The sequence below is a fragment of the Carlito syrichta genome, unplaced genomic scaffold, assembly GCF_000164805.1.
Source record: "Carlito syrichta isolate Samal-C Ts95f unplaced genomic scaffold, Tarsius_syrichta-2.0.1 Scaffold315848, whole genome shotgun sequence".
Lineage (NCBI taxonomy): Eukaryota > Metazoa > Chordata > Mammalia > Primates > Tarsiidae > Carlito > Carlito syrichta.
In genome coordinates this window covers 961,294-986,855 of record NW_007259944.1, presented here as the reverse complement: position 1 = coordinate 986,855, position 25,562 = coordinate 961,294, and the positions used below count along the sequence as shown (strand labels likewise).

At 51.7% G+C, this 25,562-nt stretch overlaps 1 protein-coding gene across 4 annotated transcripts in view; it reads right to left on the bottom strand.

Annotated features, from left to right (window-relative positions):
• Positions 1–687: 687 nt before the first annotated feature.
• The window catches only part of NFATC2 (nuclear factor of activated T-cells 2), a 144,062-nt gene continuing 119,187 nt past the window's right edge, over positions 688–25,562 (bottom strand). For 2 of the 4 annotated variants that reach the window (XM_008073457.1, XM_008073456.1), the window contains exons 10-11: positions 7,795–7,882; positions 744–955 (exon numbers count right to left, since the gene is read on the bottom strand). In XM_008073457.1, the coding sequence (XP_008071648.1) occupies positions 7,839–7,882 (44 nt within the window). In that variant the 3' untranslated portion in view covers positions 744–955; positions 7,795–7,838. Of the gene's footprint in view, positions 956–7,794; positions 7,883–25,562 lie in introns of all 4 variants that reach the window. The other 2 variants (XM_021706668.1, XM_008073455.2) reach the window with 1 other exon arrangement.

Genomic DNA, 25,562 nt, shown 5'->3' with positions numbered 1-25,562 from the left:
CTCTACTGCCCAGTTGAGTTTAGGGTAGAAGGGAGCTTCCTCTGTCTCAGAAGAGCTCACAGAAGCACTCAGGCTGTTTTGCTCAGCAAAGACACCTGTACTTTTTTCCCCCTGCCATTCCCACCTCAAAATTCAATGCACATGCTTGAGACACTTCTAAACTACCTTACTGGGGAATCTCTGGTTGTCAGGAAGCAAGCAGGCAGGAACCCGGACGCAGCTAGGTCACATGGCAGCAGCAGACAGGAGCCGGCTCTCGGTAGCCTGGTTGCCCACCTCCATCGACGGCGACTCTGGGTTAGTACAACGGCCACGTGCCGCAGGGGTTAAACGCAGCTGGCCAAGATAGCGTGACAGCCAGCGCCTTGGCCAGCTCTTTGAAGCAGAGGAAAAAAGAAAAACCAACAAACGTGTACACATGTCATAACTTAACACCAAGAAGTTTTTGTTTTGGATTGAGAATTCAAAAGTAAAACTTCGGCGGTGGCCCAGCCTTGGGTTTCTTCAGCCTGTAAGTCGGACTCTTGTGAACTGAGGGCTGGGGTGTCACCACAGCGCCCACGTCTCCTGTCTCCCACTCATCCCCCAAGCTTCAGGCGAGCTCCAGCGTCCTGTCTTGTGCAGAATGTGTGGTTTGGGTTGCCAGGCACTTAACATCTGGGTGGAACACCATTGAGATCAACCAGGATGCTCTTTGGGATAGAAAACAAATATCAAAAGGAAGAGCATTCTCTCCGGCCTTCAGAGAGAGGCGGCGAGTTCCTGAATCGAGAGTTGGCTGTGGCCCGTGCGATGTTCACGTGTGCACTCCAGGAGGGAGATGAACAGGAGACGGAAGGCAGGCGGCGTGGGGCTCCGAGGGGTCCGACACAGGGGGTGTCTTGCTATGATGGCTGCTCCTACGTCTGATTTCTGGCGGGAGGTCCTGAAAACTCCTTCCTGATAATTTCATTAACTACAAACGAAAAGAGAAGGGGTGGAGGGAAGAGCGAGAGAAGGGACAGGTGAGAGGGCATCAAAAATATGCGTCAGGTTCACTTTCTAGAACCTTCCTCAGGCTGTTTTTAAAGATACTTTTTCTGCGTCTCACAAAATACATTTTATTGATTTTTAACATAAGAAATGCCTGCTATGTCATTTTTTGGTTTTTTTTTCTGGACAATCATATTTTGTTACAGATCTGTGAGTGGAAATTGCTCAAATCTTTGTGGCTGAAATGGATTTGGGCCATAGTAACTTTCCCCTCTTCTGTATTTTATTTAATGCACCTGAGGCTCTCTGTAGTGTCCTGAATTACTTCCATCATGACATCCAGAAGATACCTAAGGCATGATTAAGTCTGGTAAGGCAAGGTCCTTCCTCGACCCATAACACATAATTCTCGAAAGAGGAGCCCTTAGAGGGAACATGGGAACTCCCCTAGGACTCACTAGCCACCAGCCTCAACCTGGTTTCTTTCTCTTTGAAAAGTGTCCTCAGAGGGGCTCTGGGAAGTTTGGTCACCCCCCATCCCCCCACCAGAAGTCCATGTGGTGTTTCAGGGAACCAACAGTGATGCTGCCACTGCTCCGAGAAGCTGGCTGCCTGCTCCCGTGGGGTCACTTGTCTAAGGTTCTAGTTCCTGGAATCAGGGCAGTGAAGTCTTAGAGATCCTGCAGAAAGGCCCCCCTCGGGGGGAATAAGAGATGGTGTCGGTGACAGCCCACACGAAGCAGAGGCATGCGGGCTCCCTGAGGTGCATCTATACCTATGGCTTTCCAACCAGATCATGTTGACTGGTCCTGGGGCAGAAGAGGAAAGAAGGCAGACCCCTCAGGGAGTCCCTTCAGGGATGGGCTTGTCTCTCCTCCCCTAGTTCTGACACCGAGTGCTTCCCACAACCTCCTCAGAGGTCCTGAAGTTAAAGATGGGAGAACTGGCATGGAGGGCTGCATGTGAAGAGTTGCCCCAAGTCTCTCCACGGTCAAGGCTGGGCCCTCTTAGACCCGGGTGCTTCTCCCTGGAAAACCCCAGCCCGGATGAGTATGCACCCGCCATAGCAGCAGGGCAGGGAATGCAAACAGCTTTAAGGAGCAGGATAAGCCGGGTCTCCCTGTCGGCCCCCTCGCTGACCTCAGTCTTCTCATCTTTGCCTCAGTCTTCTCATCTGTCAAGTGGGAATCACATACCTTTCAGGGCTGTTGCAACGCTGCTAAGCCTTCACATACATAACAGCACCCAGCATGGTGCCTAGGGAGTGGCGCTCAGTAGCTGGTGGCTGTGACAGTCAGTGACATCCCCACGCTTCCTGTCAGACTCTGAACTCAGTGCTGGCTATCTACAGGCTCTGTTTGGTGCCAGAAAGCCAGGCACAGCTCCTTGTCCTTTAGACGCCATCGAGCACAGGAGGAGGAGCTCTCAGGGTCTAGAGTCTGCTATCTGGGGTTAGAATCCCATTCCTGCAGCTTCCTTGCTTGGTGGACCTCGCTGTAGAGCAATAACCACTCTGTGCCTCAGTTTCCCAATCTATCAACTGTGTCTAAAAATATGACCTACCACCTAGGGATGCCGAGGAGCCTGGATGAGATAATGCAAGTAAAGAAAAGATCTCAGTGCCCAGTGTACAGCCATATTGGCTTGCAGAACAGTAATCCGTCTATTAGATATCCATGTATTAGAATATGATACCTGTATGTTAATACTTGAGAATGTAGGCCTTAAAAGATCAAAACATTTCCAGATGTTTGAGGATGAGTTCGTATTTTTGGCTAACTTGCACTAATTGGGCCCCTACTGGGTACCAGGCACAAGCTGACTCCCGGGGGCTCTAAACCAGAAGGCTGGCGGCCCCCAGCCCCATCCCCACCCATGCACCCTGCAGCAGCAGATGGGTTTTGCAGGCAAAGGGAAAGCAGAATGCCCAGGGAGGTGGGTCAGGGCAGGTCAGGGCAGCCTCACGCGACGCCTCTCAAAGCCCGGATTTTGAAGGGCTTCCTGTTTCCTCAGCCTGGGAAATGACAGGAGTGGATCCTTCAGGGAAATTTTCCACGGCTTTAGCTTTCTAAAAGTAGCCAGTGGGCAGCGCCACTGGCTCTCCCAAGAGGGTCGCTTTCTGTTCCCAGACCCTGGGGGCCGGGCCAGGCCGGGCCTGGGACTGGGAGGATGGGAGACCTTTCAAGCAGGCAGACACGTTCTCTCCTCCCCTCCCCTCCCTTGGGATGAAGCCACTCCACTTCCCGAGCTCCTTTCAGGCAAAAACAAGGAGCGGTGCACATCATGCCTCTAGACCTTTTCACTGCTGGGGGTGGGGAGGTGGCCCTGAACGCCAAGCCTCCCCCTCAAACCTCAGGGCTTGATCTGTCCCCAGGCTGCAAATGAGGAGAAAGTTTTAGAACAGAAATGCCGGCCAGGGGCAGGTTCCAAGCAGAGCTGCAGTGCCTGGGTTCCAGGTTCTGAGCAGAGAGCGCTGCTCACCCTCTATCTTCTGCCTACAGGAAGGCCCCACATTTGCAGACTTGGGTACTGGGGTGCAAGGAATATCCTGTGCCCTTTAGGCCAATTCCATGATGCCCCCGACATCCTCCTCCTCCTATCTTCCCGCCTCAGCCCTGTCCCTGCCTCCTCCTTGTGGCTTCTGTCTCACCTCTACTTGGACCCGCTGGTGGCCTAAAGTCACCCGATCGATATCCAAATCTCCCAGCATCTCTGCCCACGGTGACCTCAGTTCCTGCAGCCCTGCCACACCCTCGCCCACCACACAGGCTTCTTCTCCCTCACCCACTCACCCAGAATCTGGCTCTTCCCGCCCTGTCTGATGCTTTTCTTTCTCGCTCATATCACCCTCCCTCCCCCCACCACCAGCCAGGCTCCATCCCTTCATCTCCTCCATGTCTGGGAACACAACAGGTGTCTTGTGGATGCCCTCATTCCCCCGTAGCTCTAATCCCAGACAGTGACACTCACGAGTGAGGACACGGAAGCTTAGATGGAGTGAAGAGACTTCAAGTCACACAGGTAGAGCCAGGACTTATCCTGGGTCTGCCTCTGAGGTCTAGTGCTGGGCCACCTTCCCACCCCATTCACCCGATAAATGTTTCAAGCATCCCCTCTCCAGGCCAGCAGCTATTCCTCTCCTCCCACCTCTTGCCAAACTGGACCCGAACTGTTCTCCAGATAGCACCCTCCCTTATCCAAATCCCACCTTCCCGCTCTCCAGAAGCAAGTACCATACCATGTCTAGCACCACGCACACAGCAGGTGCCTAATGCCTGCATCTTAGCCCCCCACAAGGACCCAGCACCATCAGCCTAGGCCATTTGGTTTAAGGAAGCTGATTCTCCTCTGTTGTCCATTTGACAAAGGGGTCGCTGGTCTGTTCCCTGTCCAGAGTTCCTCTCTCTACAACATAATATGAACCATTCACCTTTACTGCAGGACACGGGCCAGGTCCTGTATGGTGCCGGGAGCTGCTATTTAATTCCCACACTAGTGCGAGTGATATCATCATCATCCCCATTTTACAGATGGGAACGTAGAGGCAGGCAGTCACTTGCTGTAGCAGGTGAAGGGGGGAGTGGGACTTTAACCCAGGACCTATTTAACTAACCCGGACACTCATAGGGTCCACACACTTGGTAAGAGATGAGATTTGGTATTCACCCCCTTTCTTCCGGGGGCCCTAGAATCTTCTGTGTCTTTTGCATGAGGTCAGGGAAAGACAAGGACAGGTTCTGCTTAGTTAGTGGCAGAGAACAGATGGAGACAGCATCCCTTTCTTAGAACAGAGTTGAGACTGGTGGTGGCAGGTCTGTCCCTGCACTCCTGACCTCTGATCACCCTGCCATTGAGGATATGTCTGTAAACCCAGGGTGACTTCTATGCTGATGCCCAAGGCTGAAGCCGGGAAGGAAAAGGTGGCTAGACTTAAGCATATAAAAATTGTGTTCTTTTCAAAACTCCAAGAAAGAAATAAGGATGTAATATTCCCACACATGGCAAAGTCATTGACCTATACAAAGGTGTTACAACTTGATAAGAAGCATACACATATTCTAGTAAAAATAGCTGCAGATGTAAAAAGAAGATACACCCAGGGTCAACACACTTTTTCTATGAAGGACCCAAACATATCTTCAGCTATGTAGGCTCTTTCACAAGCCCTCAGCTCTGCCCATGTGGCATGAAAACAGCCACACATGATATATAAGCAAACGGGCACAGGTGTGTTCCAATAAAACTTTATTAACCAACACACAGGCTTGGGGCCAGACTTGTCCTGAGAGCTACAGTTTGCCAATCCCTCATAGGTACCCATGGCAAAGAAGAAAAGGAAAGCAGAGTTCTCTCTGCCTGCTTTTTAGAGGGCACCCTGAGAATGCCAACGCCTCTTACTAGTACTGTACCTCAGACAGGCCTGAATTGATTTCATGGTAAATTTCTAAAACTTGGAACTGACTTGTGCTAGCATCCCACTCTGCCCTGGGGATTTTCTAACTTGCTGGAAGGCCCAGACACCTGCCTGTCGACTTCCTTCTTTCCTTTGCCAGAGGTCAGAGGTTCTCAAGCTTTGGCTTGAATAGCTGCTCAGGGTTTCATGTGGAAACCCACAAGGATACACACTTCAGGTGCATGTTAAAGGCCTTTCGAGAGTGATTTAAACTACAGGCCCATTCCCCTTAACTGCTGGCTTTGGAACTGCTTCCCTTGGGAAAGCAGTGGCAGGAAGGAGCAGATAGGCCCAGCCCTGCATCTCTGTCCAACCTCAGGCATGTTTTCTAAACTCTGGTGAGACCACGTGAGTGCCCACGAGAGCCTGGGCCCAGACACACAAGCTGCGGCCAGAAAGGCACTCCTCAAGCTTGGATGGGAATTGGGGCGGGGGCTGCCTTCTCCAGGCCAAATCCGAGAACCTGACAGCCATGAGGGGTGCAAGACGCCACCTCCAACCCCTACCTGCTGTGTCCCCTACTCCACAGTGCCCTGCTGAGTCCACTCCTAAGACCCCACGCTTGGGTCAGCAGGGTTGAACCTGAGCACTTGAGAGAAAACCGTGGGGCCTAAACCCTATTGCCTGAGTAATCACGTCTGCTTTCCCTGCGGCACTGGTCTTGACTTCTGTCTCCAAATGGAAAAGACATGGTAGCAAGGACAGACCTCTCCCAGGCTCAGTTGCCTATGAAGTCACAGCCCAGCCTCTCATCTCCAGCTGTCTCTGCCTCTGCATGCTTGGGAACACTGGAGAACTTTCCAGAAGAACCCGGCCGGGCGACACTACATGAAAAGTCCAAGAAACCCTCGACAGGACCACAGTTCAAAACAGGGGTGAGGTTGAAGAGTTACACAATAGCAAATCCCCTTGGAGGCACCTGGGCTCTGCAGCGACCCCCTGGCGGTCAGTGGGTAGGCTGGAGGCCTGGGCTGGCGTGCTTAAGTCCTCAGGCCCAAGTAGCAGACCAAAAAGGCCATCTGACCAGCCCCGGTGGCCACTCTCCTGGCACTGAGATCTTACTTGCATTTCATCATCCTCATCCCTCGGATGCCTGGCCCTCAGGGGGACATGGCACATAGTGGGTGCTCAGCAAGTGTGTGCTGGTGGCATCAGTGCCTTTTGGTGATTTAGGACACGCCTCGCTGGAGACTGTATCAGAGCCATGACCCTCCCCCTCAGGGTTCTTCTGATGGTGGGAAGTTTGGGTGCATCCCAGCAGGCCCTGTCCTCAGGGAAATAGGAAGCTGAGGGGTCAGCTCCTCTGTGTGTGCAGGGCATGGTTATTCTAAGTAGGATTTCAGAGAGGACCAAAGAGAGCTGTGATGCTGCCAGGGACTCTGGACCCGAGCTGTGATGTCATAAATCCATTTCGCTGACAAAGGGACCACTCAAAAGTGGTGGCCCAATAAGCTCATAGGCGACTCAGCAGGAGAAACATCACCCAACTCTAATATCAGCTAGCAGAGCGCCCGCCACATGCTGGGCACTGTGGGTGCTGACTTATTCCCATGGGATGTGGAGAGGATTGAACAGCAGTTGCACTGGGGCAGCTGAGGCACACAGAGGTCAAGCAGCCTCCTCAATGTCCCGCATAGGCCTCCCACCCCAAACACCTCCCGAAACTTGCACTGCAAGGTCTGTCTTAGCAACCAGGCTCTTCTGGGGCGGCCCAGGTCCAAATCAAGGGGGCGGACTGCTGGTTGAAGCTGGGTGAGGGCTCAGGCGAGCACTGTGGCAAAACCACAGCTCCAGCCTCAGCCCGAGAGGCTGATTTTAAATCCAGAAACCCAGCAGCCAATGCACGCTGTCAGAAGCACACAACAAGGGGGCCCCTGGGAGAAGCTGAAATCCTAAGTCACGGGGCTCCAGATGGGAAATCGACTATGCCCAGGTGCTTCCTATGAGCACTCCGGGGTGCCCTGGCCTCCCTGCCCACTCTGCTGCCCAGTGCAGGACACCCACCCTACACATGCACAGAGCCACAAAGGGGCAGCATGAGGCTCCCGTGACACTGCTGACTTTCCCACGCAGGCCAGTGGGGTGACAGGCCCCCAGGGAACATGCAAACCCCTGGAGTCGTGTCCCCCTCTGCCCCCACCCCAGCCCTGAGCTCCAGCCTCACAGACAGAAGCCCCCTGGGTTGTCCCAGGAGGGTACGCCTCAGAAGTAGGGAGGGTGACCTGTGAGCTGGACATGGTGTCTAAGGACAATTGGAAAATGAGAAGAGAGGACCTTCAGATTGTAAGATTTCTTTTACTTTAAAAAAAATTCACATTAAGGAAACACACAGCTGGAAAACAAAAAGAGAAGCAGAAGATGTCAATTACCTTTAACTTTGATTTCTCGGATCAAAGATCACAGTCATTCTGTTTCATAATATGTTTTGTATCCAGCTAAGGTGTGTGTCTATCAGCTCTGAAAAAGATTTGCAAAATCATTTTTGAGAAGAAAAAAAAATCACCTTTGATCTCTATTAAGCTCCCAACTCATGCCAATATCACCCGTCTCAGGGGCATTTCTTAACTTAACTCAGAACCCAGGAGAGAACTTAACCTTTTGGCTGAGGTTTAAGCCCAAATTCTAAACCATCTTAACATTTGTGTCAGATTACCACCAGGGCAGTGATCACTGAGATGAGGCACTTCATGCAGAGAAACGGGGGTCTCTGAGGTCAAAGTGCATCCACAAGATTATGGGGAGGGGCAGTGTAAGTGTAACTAGACACAAGGACCCTGCAGCTGGTATGTGATAGTTTCAAATCGTGGCCAACTCAAGAGAGAAGATAAAAAAACTGGCACTTGCTGTAGTCAACAGAGAGTCAGAATTTTATCAGGGATCAACTCAGACATCATCTTCCTTCAGGCTTCTGTTTATACTAAGTGGGACCCTGGTTTCCTTCTTATCGGTGACATCACCTCAGTGGTCATATAAATTCATAAAACACATTATCTTCCTTTTTTTGTCAACAATGAAAATACAGCCCCCACCCAATCAGAGGAATGAAGACACTTGAAAAGACCGAGACCGAATAGCCTATTTTCTAAGCCATTCTATCATATTCTCGTCTCCATTTTAAAGAAACAATAAAGTCCTGGCTTACAGCTTTCACAAAACTTGCCTTTCCAGCCTCTTTGAATGGCCAAATTAGAAGGCTAGAGTGTACTCTGAATGCCAGACTGATAAATATTTTCTGGGTTCAGTTTCTTATGGGGAGTGCAACTGCATTACAGTAAGACCCCTATATCTGAATCTTCAAGTTACGGACTTGAATGATGCACACCTGGTTTTTTAAAATGTATTATTTCACTCTACTAGGTGTCAGCAAAGGCTGTTAAATGCATACAGTACCATATGGCCAGTTGTTAGTTGGGTACCTAGGCTCACTTTGTTGAACTTAAAACAAATTGGACTTACAAACACACTCTGAGAATAGAACTCCTTTGTATCTTGAGGCCTTCCTGTATTGTCAAGTAACCAGGGTGCTCTTACAAGGAAATCTCCTCTTCAAGGGAGAGAACATTCGATCCATGAGACCCTTTTAGTGTTTCTGCAGCTACAGGCCTGGATTTCTGATTGTTGAGTTTCCGCAGGAATTGACTGGCTGGAACTGGTCACAGGATGCTGTAGCCCTGTGGCAGGATGACAGCCTCCTGCTTTGTGGCTGCTATAAACACAACTTGGACCATATATTTCAGGCTAGCTGGAAAACCTGGGTGCCTGGGGCCTCAAGGTGGCCCCTCACTAGCCTTCCCTGTCTCCACTATAAATTGACTTCTCCCAAATCTGAGTGCTGAGGACCTTATCAGGGCATTCACTCGGGACCTTAGAATGCCACCCGCATCCTGACAATGGCTATATTAATACTTTTAGCTCAGACCAGCACCCTTGAATGCCAGACTTAGGTAGCTAACCACCCACTGGACCCCTCCCACTTCCCATGGCCAAACCAGCCTCTGACCCTCACTGCTCTCCCTCTGTCCTCCTTCCTCCCCCATCACCCTGTTCCACCTGCTCCCATGATAGGAAACACACATTCCCCTCTCCCAGTGCTTCAGTCCAAGCGAAGGGTGTCCCCCAAGTCTTGGATCACCGCCTTCATCCCACCCATGTGTAAATGCTTCTGTATCTATCCAATACCCAAAAGACAACAACCTCCACTGGCCCCACCCCAGCCCCTGCCCTACAGTAGGGTGACAATGTTGGACTTAAGGGAGGACATGCCACTCCCCAGTTGTGATTCCTAGAAAAAGAAAGTCCAGAACACTGGCATGACCAAGACGTTCTCACTTTATCCACAAATACCCACTGAAGTCACACTTAGTAGGTCTCAAGGTCACACCCAGGTCAGAGGTCACACCCTTGGAGGGACAACTCGAATCCAGGTAGACTCTCAGGGATCGTGGACTCTCAGGGATCGTGCACTCAATGCCATCCAGCAAGAGCACAGGTTCCTTCTCCAGACAGAGAATTGCATGGTGCCCAGCGCTGGCCTGGGAAGACAGGTGACACATCGTACCATCTCAGGGAATGCAAAAAGCCAAGCCCTACTTTGTCACCCTCTCAGAGCAACAGAAGGCGTGCGACATTGGGTTTGTCTGTAGTCTTTTGAGATGCAGCTGCCTATCTCATCAAGGAGTTTTATTCTTTGTGTGCTCCTTGGTGGAAGACAAGGGCAGCGAGAGCAAGAAGACAGGTCTGTCTTTTTTTTTTTTTTTTTTTGAGTTGGAGTCTCACTCTGTTGCCTTCTGCCTCAGCCTTCCAAGTAGCTGGAATTACAGGCATGTACTACCACGCCCGGCTGATTTTTTGATTTATTGTAGAGATGAGGTCTCGCTGCCCAGGCGGGTCTCGAACCCGTGGGCTTGGCTCAGGCAATCCACTCACCTCAACCTCCCAAAGGCGCGGGATTACAGGCTGAGCCACCGAGCCCGGCGACAGGTCTGTCTTAATTCAACCAAGTTCTACAACTCCACACCCCACCCACCCACTGCCAAATGCCCTCCCCTACAGTGACTCTCACCCTGCTGTCTTTAGCCCTCACAGGCATCTTTCAGGTCAAGTTAGTACAGCAGAGAGAGATGCGGTGGCTTGGCCAGGAACAGCCCCCTGGTGCAGGGAGAGCCAAGATGTGGCCCCAGCTTTATGGGTAGTGGGCCTAGGCCAGGGTTTCCCTAATTTGAGAGTTCGTTCGGCTGCCCCGGGGCCTCTATTAGAATGCATCAGAAGCTCTTGGGGCAAAAACATTCCTCCGTGCAGCTGCCTCAGTCTGGCTGAGCCTCAGTTTCCTCAGCCGTGAAATGGGACAGGAACACTTCCCTGGCAGGGTTACTTTAAGGACTGAATGACACGATGTAGCTGACTCTTTGACATGTGCTCATTAACTCTACAATATTGTCCCCTGAAGAAGAAAGGGCAGAGAGTGAACGATCTTGGAGGAGACAGAGCCCAGTCCAAAGGAGTCCGTGCTAATACGATGCCATTTCTCTGCACGTGTAAACAGGAAGTTGGCCCCATGGATCTATGTGCCTGTGTTAGTCAGCTGTTGGCAGGAGGGAGAGGAGACAGCTAGGGAAACAGCAGGACATGGAGTCATATATGCTCCGTAGGCACCATCCACAAACCCTCCCAGAGACAGGAGGGTGCCTCTGGTCTGAGAATCATGCCCCTATTCTGTGGTTTTTTTAGGGTCTGCACCTGAAGACTTCTACAGTGGTGTTTTACTTCTATAGTGGCATTTCATTTTTGGCCCCCAGGCATGCATTGGTGAGTCATCGCACGGTCCTGTAGACTAGGTGACAGCATAGGACGCAGGCTGGAAGTGGTTCACTGATCAGCGTCATTGACGCTGATAATGATCATGAAAGCAAATAGTCTTGACAGACAAAAGCACCCACCCAAGAATCTGTCACCTTGACAGAGTCTACAGCTGCTTCCCAGACTTCTGAAACAGCATGTCTAAACGGGATGGAGTTGAATGGGAAGCCCAGTGTGCATTTGTTGTGGAGCTGATGGGACTGGAGACGGGTCTAAGGAACATCGGGTGAGACGATTCTACCGGTTCTACCGTGAAAGATAGCTGTCCCTCTGAACTGGGGTAGAACACGCTCCTGCCTCCTCCATTCTCTGCTGCTTTCACAATTTCCTGTCGACTACAGTTCATGGAGAAGCAACGTGCCATGTTCCCCAAACTGAGCTGCCCTTCGAGGAAGGCCTGACCCATTATCTGGGCTCAGACCAGAGCTGAGTTTATCCCCTACCCAGTTCTAGTCTCCAGTTCAGCAGAATTTCTTCTGATTCCACGCAGCGAAGCTACACCTCTCCCTTCAGGCAACCACACGCTTCTAAAGTAGCAACCACAGGCAGGAAAGCATTCTAAACAAACCACCGCTCGTTCCCTTGTCTTTCTGCCAGTTCTCCACTGCTTCGGCCCTAGCCCTATTCTAAAGGCATCAGCCACGGAGCAGACCCTGCAAAATAGCTTGTGGCCTTAAAAAAAAAAAAAAGCAAAAGCAAAGCACTTGTTACTACATCAAGTTGAGACACAGGAAAGAAACAGTAATTCAAACCCACAAATCAGCCTGCAACCACAAACGAGATGATAAAATAAATACCTAATTGTTTTGGAAGCCATCTTTCTCTTCGGGGTTTAGAGAAACTAACCAAACATTTATTGGAAGACATTTGAGATTGTTTCTCCTAGTTTGTCACAGGGGAGGGCAGGCCCGACACTCTGGTGGATTCACAAGTGGACACATGGAAGGAGCAACGAGACTTTCCACCCTGACCCGCTTTCCCCAAGTCACAGACCTGCACAAAACTTGCTCCTTCCTGGAAAAAAGCCCGAAGCCCCAGGCCTGGTTTCAGGAGACCTTTCTGGAATACTGTCATAGCCCTTTTGCGGGGAAAGAATTCACTGGATAGTTATTGAATCTTCCAGCCCGGCTTCCATCTCACCCTCCCGTAAGTTCACTTTCCAGATTATTCTATGCCATGACCAGTTCACAACACAGCCCCAACACGGGACACCCACACACACATCCACATTCTTCTAAAGCCCAACCTGAGCCACGTCCTGTCAGCAGGTGTCCCTGGCCACATCACACTCCCTTCCGCGACACCCTCTGACCCATCTTCCATACTTTAAGTCTTAAACTTCCCACTGAAGATTTCAACCACACCCGCTTCCCTCTGTGCTTTCCAAATTCGCACGCAAGAGAGGCCACTATCTGCCTGGAAAGAAATTTCTCAGGGTCCAAGCAGGGACCAGGCTCTGTCTTAAATGTCCCCAAGTGAGATCGTGGGCCGGACCCTTGCACTGGCTGTCAACTCAAAGGCTGCCTGGAGTGACCAGCAATGACCATGTATACATGTGACACTGCAGATGTCCCTAAGAGAAAGGAATCTCGCAGGATATGCAGACAGAGCCTTAACTCCTGATTCAGTTCCTCGGTCAAATCTTTCACCTACCAATTTCCTACTAGACTGAATTGTGTTCCCCCCCCACATCACGTGTTGAGGCCCTAACCCCCACTGTGGTGGTATTTGGAGATGGGGCCTTTGAGAGAGAATTAGGATTAGATGAGATCATAACTTGGGGGGAGGGGAGCTCCCTATAGCACCAATTAGAAGATGAGACACAATGGATCTGTTTCTTTATCTCCGCCATGTGAGGAAACAGCAAAAAGGTGACTGCAGACCAGGAAGAGGGTCCTTACTGGGCCCCAGCCCCAACCCTCTCATCTCAGACTCCAGAATTGTGAGAAAATGAGTATCTGTTGTTTGAGCTGCCCAAAGTGGATATTTTGTTACGTAGCCTGAGCTGACTGATACAGTCTCCTAAGCACCATTTTGCCAAAGTCCATTCCTCTCCAACATCCCCATCTCTGCTCACGTGGTTAGAGCTGAGGCATCTGCCAGGGAAGCCATTGAGGTTAGGAGCCTCACCCAGCATCCCACAGCTCCTGCCCTGCCACACCTGTGTGCAGCCTGGCTCTGTTTCCGGGGACTGGCGGAGGCTCTTTTCTTTCTCAGCATCTGATCCTGCTCCCCTAACCTCCACCTCCCACCCCTCACTCCCCACTCCCCAGCCTCAAACCTCTTCTCCTGGTCCCTCCAGCAACTGCCCTTCCCCTCAGCTCTCCACCAATCTCACAAGAACAGCCTCTGTGTTTCTGGAACAATTATTATTCTTGAGGGTGTGGGCCTGGTACAGGGGCCAAGCTGAGTGGGAGAGGCTCACGGCCCCAGTGTCAGAGCCACATGAAAACAGAAGCAAGACTGTCGGGGTGCCAATCCCAGTTCTGCCAGGCCTGCTCATGGGACTCCAGGCCACCCCTAAGCCTCTCTGCCTCCTGAGTCCCAGCTTCGAAAGTTTTTCGAGCAGATCAGTGAGTCAGAACATGCCTCGGACATGCAAGGCATGTAGTAAGAATTCTGGGAACCAGTCTTGTAACAGGAGCCTCAGTTTCCTCATCTGTGATATGGGAATGAATATACTTAACGCCAAGCTGGGAAAAACCAGAGCATTAGCAGTTTGTTCTATCACCATCTGTGTGTGTTTAGTGCACCCCACAGAGGATGTGTGGCTCAAGGGTTGAACTGACTGGCCCGCCCGTCCACCCTCCTCCCCCAAGGCACTTTCACCCTGGAAGCTATTTCTGCATTTTCAGAGTGGGTGGCTCTGAGGTCGGTCGAGCTCTCAGAGATGCGTTTTCACATCCTGCCAAGAGGGGCCCCTCGGGGTGCAGCGACCACACCCGGCCAGCCACAGGCAGAGCAGCACTCTGAGTCACCGGCACCCTAGTAAGCTGGAGGCCCCGGAAGCCAGCCCGGGCAGCGGGCCGCACAGCACCCGGCCGCCAGACATCTTACGAGCACGCCCTCGGGGCTTACGAGAAAGATGCCACCCTGTGTCCCAAACTGTCCCCAGATGAGTAAACCTGGCAGTTGTGAGACTCTGGTTTTGAGAAGGAGGCAAAGTGCTCACTGGTGGGCGGGGGGGAGGGAGAGTACATCACTGCAGATGGGGAGAGCAGATCAGCCTGCAGCCGGGAAGGTACTGAGCCCTGAGGTGGTGAGGTGGCGAGGGGACCACCTGCCTCGAGCTAGCTCCAGGGAGAGGCATTCATCCCACGCCAGCCAAGTCACATGAGACAGGCCACATCCCCAGAGCCAGCTTCCTGGGTCTTGATCCCAGTATCCTCCTTGGCCCCGTGTTCCTCCCAAGCCCACCCTCCACCATCAGACTTCCATAATGTCTTTCAGAACCCCAAATCCATGCACCTCATATCCATTGGAGGGCAGGAGTAGGGGGGCAGAGGAGGAGATGCCCTTCAGGAGGATGGGAAGCTGGCAGTCAGGTTCAGCTCCAGGGTCCCAAAGACCCTGGGTGTGCAAGCCCCGGGGCTTTACACATAATATCTCCCCAGCCCCCCAGATCCGTCAGCATGTGCCCATGTGCATAAAAGCTCAGTGTCAGAAGGGTCAAGGAGCCCCAGGCATGCTTTTAGGGGCATGGCCCTTCAGTTGTGCATGGTTACCATGGCAATGGGTCCTGGGTGTTGGGGAGATGTAGCACACTCAGACTATAGGACGCTGTATCTCAAAGCCTCTGACATTTTAACTGGTTTGTAACACTCTCACGAAGGCAGGGACCTCATTCTCTTGTCCACGGCTGTATACTCAGCACCTGGGACAGAGCCCAGCACACAGTAGGTGCTCAGTAAGAACTTCAAGGTGGGATGATGAGTGAGAGAATAAAACACCACCTCCTAATTGCCCAGATTTAACCAGAACTTCTCCAATTAGTTCTGGCTCTCAACGGTGTCCGGGAGCAGGTCTGAAACCCTCATGGAAGGTCAGTGGCCAGGTCAGCAGTAGCTGGACTGGCACAGACATGGCCAATGAGATGCGATATGTTTCGGCAACACAAAAGAATGAGCGAGAATTGCTCACATGAGAGCATCCTGCCTGCACCCTCTGAGGCAGAAGAACTGGCTGAATCAATAGGACCAGACTGAGGAGGGCAAGAAAGAGGCAAAACTGGATATGGATGGGATAAAGGAAGGGACCAGAGAAGCTGGCTGTGGGCGAGGGGCGCTCTGGGGCAGTTGTGGGTGCCAGAGACTGGGGAGAGGAGACAGGCTTCATGTAGGGGCATCAAGGTCTGAGGCAGCCACGTCCAGCAGCCATTCCAGGTGGGTCCTAGGACAGAGGCCACTCAGGTCTTGCCTCCCAAGCCTCTCTGCAGTGAGGATAGGCACAAGACACAGGAAGAGACACCAGGAGGCTCACAGGGAGCAGGCGGTGGAGGGGCAGAACACAGACTGCTGTGGTCCCCGGGTGTCTGTGAGGGCAGCTGATGTCATGACTCAAGACAAGCAGGGGGAGGGTTGGGAGAGTCCTGGAGACCTTTCTGAACAGCTGCCCCCACCCAGACATCTGCCCCAGGCCCTCCTTCTGGGTGTTTGAAATAATAAGTCTCCTCTAGCCAAGCCCCTTGGTGCCAGGTTTCTATTACTTGTGGATAAAACCTCTTAATATGAAATAATAGCTATCATTTTGACAATTTTTTTTCCTTTTTGAGTGGGGCTCACTCTGTCTCCCCGGGACAGAGTACAGTGGCACAATCACAACTCACTGCAGTACAGTGGCACGATTACAGCTTGCCGCAGCCTCAAATTCCTGAGCTCAGGAGATCCTTCCACCTCAGTTTCCCGATCTAATTTTTTGAATGATTTGCAGAGACAATGTCTTGCTTGGTTTCCTGGGCTGGTCTTGAACCCTTGGGTCCAAGCAATCCTCTCACCCTGGCCTCCCAAAGTGATGAGATTACAAGTGTGAGCCGCTGTGCCCGGCCTATTTTGTTAATTTATATGGCACTTTCTACAAAGCATTTTACATATATTTGATCCTCATAGTAATCCCATGAAGTTGGTATTGATTGTCCCCATTATACAGACGAAGAAACCAAGTCTCAAAATTAAGTCACATAAATTAAGTAGCAGAGCGGTCTGGCTCAAACTACTTGAAGATAGAAGCTCTTTTTCAATTATCACATGGCAGCTAGAATATGCTCCTCTGAATGCAATTCTGCCCCAAGGCTGGTCCCTGGGAGCCCCTGGCTTTTATTAATATCAGGGCAACACAGTAGAAATCACCCATGTGGTACACAGTAAAAAATGGGGATAAGCTAACATGCACATTGGCAGCTCTGGTTAACCTGGGGTGGGTCATGAGATTTAAGAAGCAGGGGGGTGGTTTGGCCCTCTGGGCCCCCTTGGGACCACCCTGCCCAGTCCAGGGTGCATGTCTGAAATGTGAGATGGTGCTCGAATATCCTTAGAGTTAAAAGGAAAAGAAATCAATATGTCAAAAAGACCCCGTGCTCACATGTGCACTGCAGCACTAGTCGCAATAAGCAAAATCATACCTCAGCGCCCACCAACAATTAACTTGATGGAATATTACATAGTCATAAAAAAGAATGAAATCATGGACGGAACTCGAGATCATCATTCTGAATGAACTGACTCAGAAACAGAAAGCCAAACACTGAATGACTCACTCATACATGGGAGTCAAAGGGTCACAAAGATGGAAACAATAACCAATGAGAGGGTAGGGAAGGGAGCTGGGGCTCAGAAACTACCTACAGGGCACAGTGTTTGGTCCACCAGAGACCCAGTCCCCACCACGACATCATATGTTCATGTAGTGAACACACATGTGTACCCCCGAGTCTGAAATAAAAAGCAAAATAAAGAAATATAAAACCAAGGCCTGGGCCTCAGAAAGAAGTGACAGAGGCACCGGTTTGCCCTGCTGGCCACATTTCCCAGCTGGGGAGGGACGTTTAGGCCTGCTCCCCCACAAACCCACCAGTGGCCTGTGTTTCTAGACCTAACGGATCCCAGGCCTTCGGGGTGGTCACTCTGACTCTGGCTTTGGGCCCTGTGGCCATCTACGGAGCACACAGGCACCCTCCCTCCAATGAGGGTGCAACCATCTTAGCCCCACAGTGGTGGGCCTGTGTATGGGGAATCCCAGGTTATTCCCGAGGAGGGCGCTAGCAGCCCAGACATGATGGATACCCGTCAGCCTCCTTGTTAGAATTCTGTGTTGACGGTCTTTCCCTAAAGACCTGCGGGCACCAGCCCATGGCCTGGACCCAAGGATTCCACATGTCCCTGGCTAGAGGCCACTCCTTTAAGACTGAAGATTCTACATGTCTTTCCCTCCCTCTCCCCTTTCCCAGCCACCCTTCCTCACTACACACTTAACAAGCCAAGCAGGCTCATGCCTCAGGGCATTTGTGCTTGCTGTGCCCCCTACCTAGGATACTTTTCCCTGGGACCTTTGCGAGGCTCTCTCGTTGAGACCACTGCTTGCATGTCACTTCCTCCAAGATGCTTCCCGCTCTCTTCACAAAGGGCTTAGTGCCCCCTGCTCCTATCGAGTCTAGGTTTAGCCTGTGAGCTCTATGAAGGCAGGGACTCTCAGCCTTTCTGTTCACTGTACCACCCCTAGTAGTGAACAAGGAACAGCTGTTGGATGAATGAATGATGTCATGAAAGAATGAACACATGAACAAACCATGGGTACTGGGTCCCGGATCCATCAGGTAGCATGTGATAAAGACTCGCGCTTGCCTCTGCGGAGCAGATTCTAAGAGAAACGGAAATCATGCTTTGTGGTCAGGAAGGAGAAGTCGGGACCCCTGAGCCTGTACTCACCCTGTGCGCCAGCCTGGCCCATGGCGCCTCAGCCTCCTTCCTTGCCGCAAGAGACCCTGGCCCCAAGGTTCCAAGAGGCCCGTGTCCCCAGAGCACCATGCGGTGCCCACCAGGCCTCTTAAACCATGCAGCTGGCCAGGCGTGGTGGCTCATGCCTGTAATCCCAGCACTTTGGGAGGCCAAGGTGGGAGGATCTCTTGAGCCCAGGAGTTCAAGACCAGCCTGAGCAACAAGTGAGACCAAAAAGAAAAAAAAGAAAAAAATTAGCTGGGTGTGGTTGCGTGCTCTATACATCATATTTAGGAGGCTGAGGCAGAAGGATTGCCTGAGTCTGGGAGGCTGAGGCCGAGGCTGTGGTGAGCCATGAGGGTGCCACTGTACTCTAGCCTGGGTGACAGTGAGACCCTGATTTGAAAAGAATAAAAATAAAAGCCACATCGTAAATGGGTTGGAATGAGAACTGTGGAGTCAGCAGCCCCAAGTCCTCACTGTCCCCTTAGTCCAGCCTGAAGGAAGGCAAAGCACTTCTCCATGAGTGAATGTCTCTAATCTGGCCCATCTCAAGCCAATCGGGACATAGTTAGAAACGGCCCACAAAAGGACCTTGTGGGAAGCGGGCTTAAGAGCAGTGGATCAGGAAAGTTGAGCCGCTCAGAGAGGGGAGGATCGCCTCCACCGAAAGCCCCCCACCACCCTAGCCCTGCGTGCCCACTGCGGAGGCCGCCAAGCATCGAGGGGGTAGCAGGGATGGCAGCCTGGCCGGTGTCCGATTGTCAAGTAGGTCCCAGCCTGTGTGGCAGGGCAGTGGCTAGAAGTGACTGCAAGGCCCTGAACGAGGTGGCTCTGTCTTCATATCTGTGATGAAATATAGCCTGGAGCAGACTGTGGAGAAATCCCACAAAAACCCCACACCGTACAATGCCCCTTTTCCCCTCATGGAGCCCTGAAGCAGAGATCTGAGGTTGTTCTAGAATTCAACACGATTCTGCAGGGTGACAGGCTGACTCTAATGAGAACACCAAAGCAGAAAGGGCGCGGCAGCCAAGATGCTTCTGAAGTCAAGGCTTTCTGCAACGCCCCTGCAATGATGTGTGCACCACGCCCCCTTAGATATTGACCATGGTGACTTCTCGGTTGCAAGGCAAAGACAGTGTGTCACTGGCTGGACACAGACAAACTGGCCCATGGAGCAAAGCCGAGGGCCCAGGAGAGGCCCTGCTTCTTTGGAAAGATGCTCACAACACTGATGGGCTTTGGGCCGGGAAGGACAGACTTCTGGATGGATGGTGACTAGCCACCAGCTGTCCACATGGAAGACAAGGAAGCTAAAACCTTCCCTCACACTGGACACAAGAAACAGCCCCAGGTGGATGATGAGCTCAGGTGTACACGGGAGACGGCCATGTGACTGGGGGACGACGTTGGAACCTTGTTATGACATCAGGGCAGAGAACGATTTTCTGACCCAGAGCTTTAAACCAGGGCGAGCTCGGAACCCTCTGGAAGGCTGTGGAAGCAAGCTGCTGGCCCTCTCAGCAAGGCTGAGTCAGGGCCCGGGAAGGGGCTGAGATTTACATGACACATTTTCGGTAGCACCTTCCTAAACTGCACCCCCAAACCTCAAAGCTTTCAGAAAATCTGTTTACGTCAAAAGTTTCTGTTCATCCAAGGATACCATTTGACAGACATCAGCTAAGCAGAAATATGAAACTATCTGACGGTATCAGATGTTGTGCTTTCCATGCTGCTGATGGCGTCAGTAGGCATTTACTGCTTCAGGAGACAAGACAACTTGTTATCGTCTCCTGAAGCTGCAGGTGTGTATCCTCTGGGACCAAGCAGCTCCACTTGTAACCCTATAGATTGTGTGCGTACCAGGAGGCAGAGAAAGAGGAAGAATCTGGAAGGAATGAAGGTCCACCAGCAGCACAATGAAATACTACGCAGCAGAGAAAAGGAAGGCGTTCCAGCCACAGCAAAGACACAGAGTGAATCTCAAGGACAGTGTTGGAGGAAAAGCAGGTTGCAGAAAACTACTCACAGAATGACCCAGCCACATAAAATTCTCAAGCAAGCAAAGTTAAATGGAGGCTGGGCACGTGCCTTTAACCTCAGCACTATGGGAGGTTGAGATGGGAGGACAGCTTGAACCCAAGAGTTTGAGACCAGCCTCAACAACATGGCGAGACCTTGTCTCTATCAAGAAAACTGAAACACTGGCATGGTGGCACATGTCTATAGTTACAGCTACTCAGGAGGCTGAGGTAAAAGGATTGCCTGAGCCCAGGAGGTCAAGCCTGCAGTGGGCTGTGATTGTGCCACTGCACTCCAGGTGGTGAGCCTCGCGGCTGGGCCTCTCAGAGACCACCAGATGCCATGTGCTCCTGGTGGACAGACACTGCCAAAGCACCAGAGTGTGTCTGATCACGCCTCCAGATCTGACAACCAACTTACAGGAAAGACGGAGGTCGGAACAATGCCCTAGATGACACCACAGGACTGCACTCCGCAAAACCCAACCACAGAAAGTTCTGAGAACCAGCCACCTGGCTGCTTCAGCACAGAGAGGGCATGGGAGAAAAGGGGAGAGGGTGAGGATGGACAAAAGGAACCGAAAAGACATCTCAGACAGTTACAAGACCTGATCTCTCCTCCCATTCAGAGTCAAACGCACGGAAAAAGTATGAGGGGGTGTGGGAGGGAGATGAACATTGGAATGTTGAATTTCACGGTACTAATGAATTCTTCATTTTAGGGGGTGATAATGGTATTGGGGAAAAGTCAGTCATCTTTTAGAGAAATATAACTAAAAGACTTGCAAGTAACATTTAAAAAAATACAAGAGCTAAAAACAGTTATCCTATTTTTTAAAAACTTGCAGGGAGGGGGTAGATACACAGTATGTATTTTTGCTACACATATTTATGTTGTTAACATATTTACTAAAATATTTAATAAAAGCAATTTAGTATTTGAAGGAACAAAAGAAAGAAAGAAAAGCACCAGTCACGGTGGCTCATGCTTGTAATCTCAACACTTTGGGAGGCTAAGGTGAGGGGATCGCTTGTGCCCAGGAGTTCCAAGAGACCAGTCTGGACAACGTAGCAAGACCTTGTCTCTACCAAAAAAATGTAGACAGGTGTGGAGGCATGTGTCTATAGTCCTGGCTGCTTGGGAGGCTGAGGCAGGAGGATTGCCAGAGCCCAGGAGGTCGAGGCTACAGTGAGCCATGATCATGCCCCTGCACTGCACTCCAGCCTGGAAGACAGAATGAGACCCTGACTCAAAAAAAAAAGGCTGAAAGACGGAAAAGGAGGGCGCAGAGGAAGGAAGAAGAAAAAGGGGAGGGAAGAATACAGGAAAGAGAGAGAGGAGACAGGAGGTGCAGAAAGGAACGAAAGGAGGAAAAAGGAGACATCTGTACCTGCCACCCAAGGACCGGCGTTCTGGCACATTCTAGCACCCTTGGGGCAGAGGACGCCACCTCTGTGAGGAGCCTCATCTGAAGCCCTTGTCTGAAGTGCCCTCTCTCCCAGCTCCCTGTTTTTTTCCTCAAAGCTCATCTCACCACTCGAAATACACTTCTCTGCTGCATTTCTTCTTCTCCTCCCCTCATCTCATCTTCCAGAACCCACCGAACCCCCTGGCTGGCAGCAGGTGTTGAGGATGAGCATGGCCATGGCAGTGGCACCTGGCACCCATGGAGTACCTGCTCCGTGCCAGGCCGTATTCTAAGAAATCGACACGCATGAATCCATTCGGTGCTCACGGTGCCCCACAAAGGAGGTGTTGCTATTATCACTCCCACTTGGCAGTCCAGTAAGTCAAGGCTCAGGGAGGGAAAGAAACTCCATCACAGTGACACAGCTAGCAGGTGGCCAAGCTGCGTTTCAAACCCGGCATTGTAGTTCCAACATCTACACGGGACTCCTGCCTTGCTAATAAAGTTCACATAACAATAAAGATAAAAGCTTTGTGACCAGGCCTAAAGTAATCTGCGTTGACCTCTGAAGGTCATGGAAGACCCCATCAAGCCAACTCACTGCTCCAGCCATGCCTGCCCCTGCCACGCCTGCCCCTGCATACATACAGAATGACTGCATCTGGTCATGCTGCAGGCCACGACACAGGGCACCAAAGTCATGCTCTCCGGCTTGTTTTCTGCCTGGCACCTGGTAGGCAGGCACCCTGCTGAGTGAAATGGATCAAAGCACAGATCTGGGCCAGGATGCCAGGCTTCCCAAAACAGAGGTGCCAACCTCAGGAGAAAACACCCATGCCAATTCCCGCCACTGAGAGGCCCCTCTGAAAATCAAAGTCCCCATGGGAGGGGACCCTGATCCTAGCAGTCACACCAGCCCAGCGGGAAGTACTCCAGACAGAATGCCTTCCTCCCAGCCCCTCTGCCAGTTCCCTGAACATCTGAGAACTCTGATCAGTAGGAGACCAAGAGCTGTGAGGTCTAGAGTTTGAATTTGGGAAATTCCTTCCAGGGTAGGCACGGCCAGAGCCTGGCAGATGAGAGGCCATCGTGGGTTGAGAGCCCAGGACTGGCACCTTCTGGCATCACACGGCTGGATGTGACTGAATTAGGGAAGGGGCTGGTGACCCTGGGGGTGGCCCTCGCAGAGGAGCAGAGCCGGCTGCATCTGAGTCCAAACCCTCTTCCTGAGTCTGAGGAGAACAGGAAACCTGCGTGGAGGGAGCTGGTGCCTCTTCTCCAAAGGGCCGGGTGGGTGGGAGCGGGGAGTTCTGGCTCCTGGGTTGAGGCACGGATTTCCCAGAACCCTGGCAGCCTGAAGGACACAGCATCGGTTTCTGTTTTCCACCCCCAGAAACACTCGTAACCACAGCAGGAGGGAGGCCCTACTGGCCCGGCTGGGAGAGGCCAGGCCAGGATGCAGGCATGGCTGCTACTTGGAGAGGGATGCCCTGGCCGCTCAGATGGCTCCTGGAGCCTCCAGCCACCTCACATGCTCAGACAGCCGGGCCCAAGGGGACGCTCTCTTCCTCGGGAGCAGGGAGCCAATGGAACACAGCCGCCAGAGTGGGGGTATATGCCAGCTGGCACGCAGAGGGTGCCATCCCTCAGGGCTCCCTGCGAAAGGAGGCTGTCTGTGTGCAAAGCAAGCTAGTGCCAAGCACAAGAGAGTGACAGGATGGGAGGGAGACCCAAGCTGAGCACAGGACCCTGATCCCCAGGCGGCCGGCTCCCAGGTGGCACGATGCTCTCCGTGGCCCTCCGCTTTGCTGTCATGGCAACAGGAGATGACCCAGCGCTGGGTAACGCCGCTGGACGCTGGTGAGAAAGTCACTTCCTAGCGGGCCCAGCGGTCAGCACATGCTTGAGGGCCTGTACCGGCCTGGTCTGGAGTCCCCCAGGGCACCTGCCACACCTAGGATAACATGGCAGTGCCAGGTCCCTGTATTCCAAGCTGTTCCTCAAGTGGATTACTGGAGCCTGATTCTAAGGCTGGGACGCAGGCTACCCCTTTGCTTTCATATGCTGTCAGCCCTGTCAGCTGTGCTATTAAGTTTTCTACTCCTGAACTCCCGCAGAAACATGTAAAGAACACGCAGAGATTTACTCACTTGCTCTGTGACCTCAGACAAGTGACTTAACCTCCCTGGGCTATGGGTTCCTCATCGATAGAAACAGGATAGTCATACTTGCCTCAGGGGGCTGCTGAGAGTGTTAAATGAGCAAATGCAGAAAAGTCTCAGAAGAGCAACAGGTAAACAACAGGTGTCATCTAAATACCAGCTGCTACTGATATTGTTGTTGTTTTAGGACAAGTAGTTTAAACTCATTTAAAACCCAGGCCATGTGGGATCTCCATCTCATTCCTAGATATCTATCTAATTCCCGAAGTACTGGGTGAGCACCTCACGGGCAGGGAGCAGAGCCAGGCCTTGAGTAAAGAGTCGATATTAGCAAATGCTGTCAAAGGCGTACCATGTGCAATGTGCAAAGCCAGCCCAGCAAGCTCAGGAGTACAGAAAAAGCAAAGACATTCGTTCTCACTACCCAGAGACTCGGACTCGAGTGAGGAGAAAAAAATAAATAAATTGAAACACCTTAAAGGGACCGTGTACATCCCCAGGACTACAAGGCAAGAGAGAAAACTTCAGCTGCAGGGAGACGAGACCTTGTCAGGGCCTTCAAACACTGGCTGGATGTCAAAAGGCACAGGAAAGGGGCCGGCATTTCAGGCAGAGATTGAGACCTGGGCAAAGATACAGAGGCGAGAAAGTCCCAGCAGAGCCATGAGTCCCCCTGCACTCCAAAGCGGCAGGCAGTGAGGGACATGCCCCTGGGCAGAACTGAGAGGCTTCTGTTGCTCAATCTCCATTTTTAATGGTACTTTCTAGATTCAGACCTGAAATCTGCCCCTTTCCTCTTTAAAATTCTCTCCTGAATAAAACAAGCCTGTTAAAGTGGAAAATAAAATCCCGAGGTAAAGATCCAAGCAGAAAGTGTCACTCCACTCCTGCCCTGTATCCCCCACCGTGTGACGGCATCCTGGTCACAGATATCGAGGCTGTCTCTGGTTGGCTGCAGCTACAGACAAGGCTGCGACTAAAAGCCCACACGTCTGTGGGGCGTCTGATGGACAGAGCCAAGGTCCCCGAAGGCAGACGAGGTTCATCCCCGTGCCTGTGTAGACAGCCTCTTGTCTCCAGGGATCCAGGGAAACCAGGTGCTCCTGGCATCACAGCTTCGCACAGAGAGCACTGTGCAGGGCCAGGCCTGGCACTGTAGAATGAACAGGCAGCCTTGCCCATGGCCGTGACGGGGCATCTAACCAGCAGTTGCTACATGAAGGGTGCTCGGAGTCAAAGGACGTGTGTGTTGCAATGTGGGCTGATTCGGCCAAACGCCCTCCCAGAGAGGGTCTACCCATGTGAGTGCCTACCATGCCCACCCGTGATGTCCCATAGTTCGTGTCTCATGCCACGTCACCAACATGATACTCTATCAACCTCCTGTCCTCTTTCATGTGTGTGTGTGTGTGTGTGTGTGTGTGTGTGTGTGTGTGTGTGTGTGTGTGTGTGTGTTTTAAATTGTGAACCAGAATGTTGGAGGCCTGGGATTCAATTAAGAAATCTTTCTGGAGAACCAAGAGAAGAGTTTTCCTCTTCCTACTTGTTGAAATACAGGCTTGAGAAAAACCATCATTTATCATACAGATGTATGAAGTTCTTTTTCCCCATGAGTGGAAGGACCATCCCATATGATAAAGACAGATAATCCTCACACCTTCATCTGATGCTTTAATTCAATCTCAGGCAAGTGGCCAAATGACTTTGAGCTTTAGTTTTCTCAGAGAAAAATGGATGTGAAAAATTCTATCATATAG